The sequence below is a fragment of the Pituophis catenifer genome, unplaced genomic scaffold (genome assembly GCF_029215685.1).
Source record: "Pituophis catenifer annectens isolate HBS135680 unplaced genomic scaffold, rPitCat1.0.hap2 SCAF_299, whole genome shotgun sequence".
NCBI classification, from domain to species: domain Eukaryota; kingdom Metazoa; phylum Chordata; class Lepidosauria; order Squamata; family Colubridae; genus Pituophis; species Pituophis catenifer.
Window position 1 is genome coordinate 27,704 of NW_027257179.1, and position 10,384 is coordinate 38,087.

General features: G+C 35.0%; 1 protein-coding gene across 1 annotated transcript; it reads right to left on the bottom strand.

The window, feature by feature from the left end:
* Positions 1–9,702: 9,702 nt before the first annotated feature.
* Positions 9,703–10,377, bottom strand: LOC139326903 (melatonin receptor type 1A-like; the record flags this gene model as incomplete). The annotated part of the gene is made up of 1 exon (XM_070956645.1): positions 9,703–10,377. A coding segment is annotated over one exon (675 nt), but the record flags the coding sequence as incomplete, so codon positions are not given.
* Between the last annotated feature and the right edge of the window lie 7 nt (positions 10,378–10,384).

Consider the following 10,384-nt stretch of genomic DNA (forward strand, 5'->3'; position numbering starts at 1 on the left):
GGCCTGGCCTAACTCCCATCTTTTAAATTTTTAAATTTTTTAATTCGTGATTTTATAAATTGGGTGTTTTAATCTGTGTTTTGGCCGAAATATTTAATAATTTTAAGGGATTTTTTTAAATATTTGTATTATCTGTATTTTATCTTGGCTGTTCACCGCCCTGAGTCCTTCGGGAGTAGGGCGGTATAGAAATTTGATTAATAAATAATAAATAATAATAAATAAATAAATATGAATAGGATTCTCTAATCTGATGCTTTCCAAATATATTGAATTTCAACCTCATTAATGTTTAATTAATTAATTAATTGATTGATAATAAAGAACAGAGTTCTCTTATCTTTATTATATTCCCTCCCCCCTTATTGTAGTACATTTACTAATGAGAGGAGAATCCCTGCATAAAAAAGGTACTGCAAGGAACAGTGGCGGATTAAGGCTCTTGGTGCCCACAAATCTTGGTGCCCACTCGTTTGTACATACTGTACAAAAGAAACCAAGCTTAAGCTATATAAAAGTTCTACAAAAATGCAATACAACATCCATTTTAATATTTCACAAGTTTAATGTATCGAAGTTCCAATTGTCTTGACTTGAAAGACAAAACTTCATTTTTTTTCCTTTCTCAACTTTGTGGTTCCCCCTTTGGGCCTGGTGCCCTACGTGCTTAGTCTGCTTAATGGTTAATGCACCACTGACTAGGACTACTTTCATTTTTGAACTCACAAAAGTTTAGAACAACCAATTTGTCTCTTACCATATTAATTATTATTATTATTATTTATTGAACTTCTATACCGCCCTTCTCCCAAAGGACTCAGGGCAGTGCACAGCCATATTAAAACACATATAAACCAAAAAATTTAAGAACAATTTAAAAACAAATATATAAAATTTGTCCCACAAAATTTAAAAACTAACAAACATCCAATTTAAAAATCCCTATTAGGCCAGCCCGGCTTGTTGGAATAAAAGAGTCTTCAGGGCGCGGCAAAAGGTACATAGGTCGGGAATCATACGGACCTCTAGGGGCAGTTCATTCCAGCGGGCTGGTGCCCCCACAGAGAAGGCTCTCACCCTGGATATCACCAGTCAACATTGTTTGGCCGATGGCACCCTGAGGAGCCTCCCCCTGTGGGAGTGTATTGGCCGGTGGGAGGCTATTGGTGGCAGAAGGTGATCTCGTATATACTCCGGTCCTAAACCATGAAGCGCTTTAAAGGTGGTAACCAATACCTTGAATCACACCCGGAAAACCACCGGGAGCCAGTGCAGTTCACGCAGGAGAGGTGTTACATGGGTGCGCCATGTCACCCCCATAATCACCCGCGCGGCCACATTCTGGACCAGTTAGAGCCTCCGAGTGCTCTTCAAGGGGAGCCCATATAGACGGACCATGATGATGGCATGAGTGACCGTGCGCAGGGCATCCCGGTCCAGAAAGGGACGCAACTGGCGTATCAGGTGAACCTGATAAAAAGCTCCCCTGGCCACAATCATCATATGCTCTTCGAAAGATAGCCATGTATCCAGGAGAACACCCAAGTTGCGAGCCCTCTCTGAGGGGGCCAAGATCTCGCCCCCAATAGTCAGCGATGGAACCATATTAGACTATGATTAATGTTATAAAAGGAAGACAGTTTGCTGAAGTGATTAATGCCACAAGGTAGAACCCAGAGTCTATAAGTTCTAGCCCTGCCTTGGGCACACAGCCAGTTTGGTGATCTTGGCCAATCACTTTATTTCAGGCCAAAGAAGGAGGCAATGGCAAACCATTTCTGAAAAATGTGCCAAGAAAACTGCAGGGATTTATCCAGGCAGTCACCAAGAATTGGACAGGATTGAATGGAAGAAAAATAATTATGAGAATTTCTGCTGCAGTAGAATGAATAAATGAATGGATAAATATATAAATTCAAGAAGGGAGGGAGGGAGGGAGGAAGGAAGGGTGGGAGGGAGGGAGGGAGGAAGAAGGGAGGGAGGGAGGAGAGAAGGAAGGAAGAAGGGAGGGAGGGAGGAGAGAAGGAAGGAAGAAGGGAGGGAGGGAGAAGGGAAGGAAGGAAGGAAGGAGGAGGGAAGGAAGGAAGGAGGGAAGGAGGGAAGGAGGGAGGGAGGGAAGGAAGGAAGGAAGGAAGGAAGGAAGGAAGGAAGGAAGGAAGGAAGGAAGGAAGGAAGGAAGGAGAAGGCTGTTTTCTGGCTACTTTTCTTCTTCTGCAGGTAATGTTGACTTTGGAACAGAGGAAGTTTTCATCTGTTAAATTATATCATTGGGCAGTTTAATCTGGCATCTCTGACATTAATTGGCTGACGTTCTCCAGATTTAGGTTAGATTTCTTTCAATTTAGCAAGAAAGCTGGGGAACACAATTTGAAAATTTCAACATCATGAATGTTTTTAAATGTGTGAATCTATTCTTTCTGTATTCACTTTCACCCATTTTATATCCCCCCCCCCAGAGCCTGAAAGGACTAGTATTACTAGCAACAACATTACAGGTTGGCCCTTGGTTGATGGTCACTTATTCAGTGATTGTTTCAACCTGCGATGGCAGTGAATGAGTGATATTTCTAACCAGTTCTCAGAGTTCTTGATTTCCTGCCAGCTTCTCATAACCAAAGTCAATGGAGAAACCAGCAGGAAATTAGAAGTTGTATTCATGGGAAATCTTTGCTTAGGGACCCATGGTGATTTGCTTAACAATGGTAACTGGAGACTACCAGAATTGCCATGGCATTGTCATGTGATGTTGTGTTTTATGACCATATTGCTTAGCAATGGAAATTCTGGTCCAATTACACAACAGTTCTCTAATGACACAAAGTTATACAAAAAGGTACATAGAGAATACTCCCAGATGAATAACTCATATATTTACTATATAATATATTCTGATTCAGAGATTTATCTTTTGATGTAATTGATACTTTTAAGGGACATACTAGCAATTTATATTATATAGTTAAGATTTGTCATTGTGATTACTCAACTGAGCTGCTTGTATTAATATTTTTCATTTGGATTGCTTGTTAAATCAGATAGAACGATTTGGTGGAATATGAAATAAACATTGTGGTCTAGAATGTTGTTATTCAATGCCAGCCAATCATAACTTTTTCTTATTGTTCCACATCATTACTTCTTCCTCTCCAACAATATATAATTAAAAACTACCCTGTATGAAATTTTCTTTCCCTTTATTTTCTTTCTTAATTCTGTTTATATTTTTATATTCTTGATATGTCCTTGAATGCCCCTCCCTTATCTTTAGACTTTTGATATCAAGTTTACTTTTGCCTTTCATATATCTGTCTGCTGATAACCTATGCACACCCTTATAAATATGAAATGAAATGAAATCTGCTTTGATTTGAGGTACTTGAGACAGTTGTATAAAGGCGGGCAATTTTTACAATTATGAGAAGGACTTTGTCTCTTGTTTCTCTGATTCCTGTTGTCCAGTTTAAGAGTCCAGAATTGTGAGATATGGGTGATGAATCAGAAAAGTCCCTATTTTTGATGAACAATTTTTGATTTCATAAGTTCATTGTTAATAGTAGATTTCAGTTTTAAGTACAGTGTAAAGCAGGTTTGGGCATTAACTTAGCAAATATGTGAGTAGAATATACAGCATTGAGCAGAATATTCTAGAAAATGTAGGACACAAATGTCCTATTTGCAAAGGAGATTTACAAAAAATATTCTGTAAAACCCATACAGCTTATCTGTATGTTAACTTTAGAAGCTGCTAAGTTGATAGACAGGTAGCTAGCAAGAGATGTAGGTAGCACATGAGGGATAATACTTGACTCACTTCCAAACTTGGTAAATCATATTGATTCATTGGAATAATTTCACTTAAGAGTGTCTCTTAGGAAACATATGACATTCTGGAAAGAGGGCTAAATCATTCTAAATGATTCAGTTGAGTACAGGATTCTGGATCCAAATCCAAATCATTAATATATAATTGATTTGTTTAATATATCTCAAAGAAGTTTCTTTTTATCTCAGGGTGAAGTGATAGCTAAGTTTTTTTTAAAAAGAAAGACTTAAGTGTGCGTGTGTGTGTATGTGTGTATGTGTGTGTGTGTTTTATGAAGAAAGCTACAAAACTCCAGGTAATTGGCAAAAGAATTTGCAGTCCATAGATGAAAAAGTCATTCTTCCTTGCCTCATCCCATCTGTTATTAGACATTCTGCAATAATGTCTTGCATTCATATTCCGAAGTACAATAAATCCATTTTAAGTTTTCTCTCAGTTGCAGCTTTAATCTGAGCCCATCTTCACATCGGTTTACAAAAGAAAAGTTGACATGAAAATATACCTTCATGTACTTTTTGCCACAAATATACATTTATGTGCTCTTTTTCCAATATGTATTTGGTTTTTATATTCATATTTTTGTGTAGATTGTTCCTTAGCATAACTGGGTTTTTTTGCATGCAGGGAAGAAAATTACAAATTGTCTTGATATTTTTTAAATGTGCAGCCTTTCATCATATACATATTCAGAATCATCTTTTTAACTATGAAGGATATGAATTTGGTCAATTTGTATACAAAAATTATGTAGGATGACTTCCCCCCCCTCCTATATCTAATTCTAAATGTGGACTTTATCATAAAGCTTTTGGGAATTTGGATCAATTTGTTCATTTGAATAAAAATAGAAGCAATTTAATCACATTGTCTAATACTTGGAAGTTGCTGCTGATATTCCCAGACAGATGCAAAGGTAGACAAATAAGTAGATAGAGATATGGTAGATATTTATTCTGTTACTGTTTAATGATGAGAGATTCACTGCAGGCAAATAAATATTTACAATCCCACTAAATTTTTACTTATTCATGAATATGAATGTGTTTGTTACTACATTGCTTTCAGCATTATTGAGATGTTCAAAATAGTAGAAACTTACGGGTATATATGTATTACAACTAAGGTAAAAATTTATATTTTCATGGCTTATGGACAATTCTTTGTTCAAGATCTGTGGTACTCCCTTTTTACCCAGCTACAATTCCCATTGGTTTCTGGAAATTGAATTTAAATCTGAATTAGAAAAGCAATAACTCTTTTCTGAGCTGCAATTTGATAGCATCTTTACACCTTATTTTAATTCCTATTTTAGATACTTTCAGATAGGGCAGTTTTGTGCTATTCATTCATCTACATCAGCTTGGCTGTCTCAGGAATTCTGGGAGTTTAAGTCCACAGGTTGTAAAAGGGCCACAGTTGCCCACCCCTGATCTACATAGCATTCAAAATACACAGATAGTCTTCACTTACAACAGTTCATTTAGTGACTGTTCGAAGTTACAACTTTAAACTGAAAAAAATGACTTATGACAGTTTTTTACACTTAAGATCACTGCAGCATCCCCATGATTACAATTTACATTTGAATGCTTGGCAACTAACTCACATTTATGTTGCAGTTGCAGTGTTCCCGGGTCATGTGATCCCCTTTTACAACCTTCTGACAAGCAAAGTCAATAGGGAAGCCAGATTCACTTAACAGCCGTGTGACTAATTTAACAACTGCAGTGATCACTTAACAAACATAACAAGAAAAGTCATAAAATGGAGCAAAACTCACTTAACAAATTTCTCACTGAACAACATAAATTTTGGGTTGAGTTGTGGTTATAAGTCGAGGGCTACTTGTATACCAGCATGACTTTATTCAAATTACATTTTTTTGCCAATTGTTAACACTTTATTTCTGAATTATTTTTAACTTAAAATAAATTTATGCCATCAGAAAGTTTTGTAGGTAAGTGATGTATTTTAGATAAATGATGTGTTTTAGATAACTGATGTGATTTATTTTTATGGAAATATTTTGTTTCACATTTATGGTCTCAGTATAATTCATGCAGAAGACGATCATTTGTCTAACAAGTCACTCTCTGATTTGTTCACACAGCTGCAGTCTGTGATTGTGACTGCTGTTTTAAAGATTATTGTTCTTTCTGACTTGCCAGTATTTATCTTGTTACTGAATTCCTAGTTTCACAGGATCTGCTAAATTGTAGCCTCTCACAATAAGCTAATGATCTGTTTCAAACTTACTTCTTCAGATGACTAATTAATTCTGTCCCACAAGACACAAGACAGTATAGAGCCTTGGTAGTACAGGGGTTTAAGGCACCCTGTTATTAAGCTTATTAAGACCAGCTGCCTGCAATTACTGCAGGGTTCGAATCTCGCCAAGGCTCAAGGTTGACTCAGCCTTCCATCCTTTCTAAGGTAGGTGAAATGAGGACCCAGTTGTGGGGGCAATAAGCTGACTTTGTATAAATATACAAAAGAATGAAGGCTATTGCTGAGCACATTGTAAACCGCCCTGAGTCTTCGGAGAAGGGCGGCATATAAATCAAATTAAAAAAAAAAAAAAGTGGTTTAAAAAAAATTCCTTCCAGACTATGAAACTTTTAAAATTCTGAAATGAAAATTACATCTTAGGGTCAAATTATTATGAATCTCCCCTTTTTTTCCTCTTTTCATCTGGAATCTGCTTCTCCTGGAATTACATACTTTGGGCTTAATGCATAGCATGATTCTTTTTTATTGTCTCTAATTATATACAAGAAGAGGAAGATTTATTTCTTTGATATCCAGCATACTTGACTTAAAACAACATCCATAGCTGATTTTGAGAGGGGCTAACCAGCTCTTGTTACAAAATTCTACTACTCTACCGCCTGATTCCCCTTATATTTTACTCGTCTCCTGTCCAGCATAGCTACCAAGGCCAATTTCATCTATTATGTTATAATGGTGCATTTCACCACACAATTCACCATCTACCGAGCAATGGATGGAGACATGCCAAGTCATTTTTATTTTGCAAGACTTTGACAGTGATTGCTGAAAGCCGACTGTAGTTTTACACCATGGAAGTTTCTCACATGAAAGTGAGAAACATGAAAACTCTAAGATCATCTAAAACAAGCCTTAGTGTTAGAATAACTGTCAAAATCCCTAACAATTATTTTTTTTTTTAAAAAAAACCCCACATCTTGTGAGCAAGCTAAATCCTGAGAAAAGGGGATGGATTATTTCCTTCAGTGATATCTCACATTAGCTTTAGGGATATACCAGAGTGCTGACTCGGTATAGTTACTCCCAGGCCTAAAGAGAACCTGGGAAAGGTACTTTTGTAGTTGCCTTTCTCTGACCTCATCTCTTTCCTATTTTGATTTTGTATAATTAATGATAATTCTTTTTCATTTTCATTCTACACAGCAATGACACTTCTTGTATTTTTAAATTTCTTTGTCATCATTTGTTACCACTAGCCAATCTGCATCATAACAGTATTGAAATTCTGGTCACTTAGTCAAATTTGCAGATGTCACAACACAAATAATTTTAAATAGAAGAATTTTACATGGAATAAAGTACAGATCCCTTAGCTAACGATATACTATTTTGGGGAGTAGCCTATGAAAATACCTGAGCAGGGATCAATGCATACCCGCGTTTTAAATTGGTGACATGCTCTCAATGGCAGCATCAGATTAACTTCAGAAGTTTCTAACAACACAACTCTTCTGCTTAAATAGTTGTATGGTGAACCTTATTTCTCCTTCATTAAGTTGGCTCCACATGAATGTTATATGGTAGTAGTTACTGCTACACAAGAGACAGTAGGTTTTGACAACAGAAATATTCTGATGGTCAGATTTTAAAATTCACCAGGATAGAATAAAGTAAGAATTGTGAATTATTGAAACAAGGAATATAAAGAGAGACTAAATCTGATAACATGCTCATTTATTCCAATTTTCTGCAGGTTAATCAGATGCTAATAAAAAGCTCATATACTGTAACAACCTGGTTGCATTTGTTCCTCAAGTAAAGTATTCATGAAGAAATATTCATGGAGTATCAAGTGTTCATGGACAGATTTATATAGACTTTATTAATGGGATAATATATAACCTATTATTTCAATCCACTTTTATTTCAAGGGTTATTTAGAGAAAACAAATTATTTTGTTAACAACTGGTTTTATCATGTCTGTTTCTAATATCTAAAAACTTGTATAATGATTCTTGGCTACTGCTAATCCAACAAATGTTCATATGATTGTAAAAAAGCAGGTATTACTAAGATTATTTTAAAGAATATTATAGGCAAATTATGTCTGCCCATTCAAATTTGTTCATGTTCTTATTTTAAAAATTATTTATTAGAAAAATTATTTCTGATTGATATACATTTTGTTTCTACAAAGCCTTGGACCCTAATGTTTATTAGGGATTCTTGGATTTTATATTTTTTGTTATACTTTAAAGGGAACAATTAATAAATTTACAATGTAATGGATATTACAATTTTACTAAAATTGATTCTATGAAAACAGAATTTCTTCTTGAAAAATGATTATGTTCTATTTTTAAAATACCAAGAGTTATAATTAATCATGAACTCATTTTAGAAGATCCCATTTGATCAATTATATTCATAAATTTAAAGTTTTTTCTAAAAAAATCAGAGAACTAAAAATCTTATTATATAAATCAGTGTATAAGAGTCATTAAAATTACTAGTATAATTAAAGTTTGTTAACCACTAATATACTGCAAATACATCAGGTAACTTTATAATTAATGCAAGTGAATTAACCTTAAAGCACCAAATCATTATGTGCTATTAATTTTAATAAAATTCTTTCAAAATATAAATTAAGGACTAATGCTTGTTTTTTTAATGTGCCAATATTTTATTTTATTTCACAATTTTAATAAAATATTTTATTATCCAGAATAAAATGGACATATTATTGCAACTTTAAGTTAAAGATACCCTGCTCCTTCTGAATATAAAGAAAAAAAATCTTCCCTTTCCAGCCTTTCAAGACCTCATCCAGGTCTGATGTCCAAAAAAGCAAAAAGGGAAATGATCTTGTAGTTTGTCTTAGGCAGATCAAAGGAGGCTTCATATCAAAAGCTTTTCTGGTTCTAAGATGTGCTTCCAAATTATTGGCAACAGAAATAGATTTGGAGCCATATAATTATAATGTTCTTTGAGGCAAAGAAGCAACTAAGTCTCACAATCTCATTTTTTAAAACTGTGTGTACTGACAGAATCTCTTCTAGGATAGCAAGCAATGGAAGACGCTGCTGAATGTTGGAAGAAGCTGTGATAAGCATAGGAAATCAAAGTAATGAGCTGATTAGTTTTAATCCATTTTTTGGGCTAATCTAAATTACACAAATAATTTACAGGGAATTATTTTATATTTCTGTTAATAACCCAAAACTACAATTCTATACATTCATGTACCCAACTACAAGCCTTTATGAATTCAGTGATCTTACATTAGAGAAGACTTGTGTAGGAGTGCAATGTACATTTGTGATGTCACTGAATTACTGGAAATTATCTAAACAATGTCAAGTGTAACTGACATATTTTCTTAACTATTGTCAATGGTTTTCAAGTATCTTTGTTGAAATCATGCCTGCTGTGTGTAACATTATACATAATGTGATAATAGAATATGTAATTATTAGCTTGGTTCCAAAATGTTATACATATTATCTTATCTAAATGCATACAATATATACATGTAACTTTCCATGTATTGTAACAGAAGTTGAAGAACAAGGCTAGTACGTGGATTTAATACTTGGGTATCATGTAACATAATATTTAGTAATTGTTAGTAACTAGATTTCTCCCCTCATACTGAGCCAACCCTCACTAAATTGTTTTGTGTGAGCAGGGGTGAGCGCTTGCTTTTTATCCTTTCTGGAGCATCATTAGAACTGTCCTGGAAGAAAACTTTTCTTGTACAAAGTGTCCTAAGTATTCGTTTGTATTCTCGACGGAAGTTCTGATTTAGAAGTCCATAAATGATAGCATTAAGGCAACTATTGAAGTATGCCATGTAGTAGCTGGAAACGAACAGCCACTCTGGAATCTTGGAAATTATCATTTCTGGACTGACAGCCACTGCAAGGCCGATGAAATTCAATGGAGCCCAGCAGACTGCAAACAGTACAAAGACTACAAACATGGTGATAAAGTTCCGGAAATCATGTGGCTTTAGCTTAGGTTTGTAGTCAGGTTTAACTCTTCTCCGTACCTGGATAACGAGGATCCATATTCTCAGGTAACAAAATGTTACTATGGTTATTGGAAGAATGAAATGAAAAAAGACCACTGCTACGGTGTATGTGGAACTTACTGACTGAGAGAAAGTACATGAATAAATCCTAGCATCATACTGAAGGGATCCAACAAAAAAGTTTGGCACAATAGCAACAAAAGTCAAAGTCCAGATTAGAACGACATAGCAGACAGAATTCTTTTCACTGTACAACTTGTTGTACTTGAGACTGTGGCAGATGTAGCAATATCGA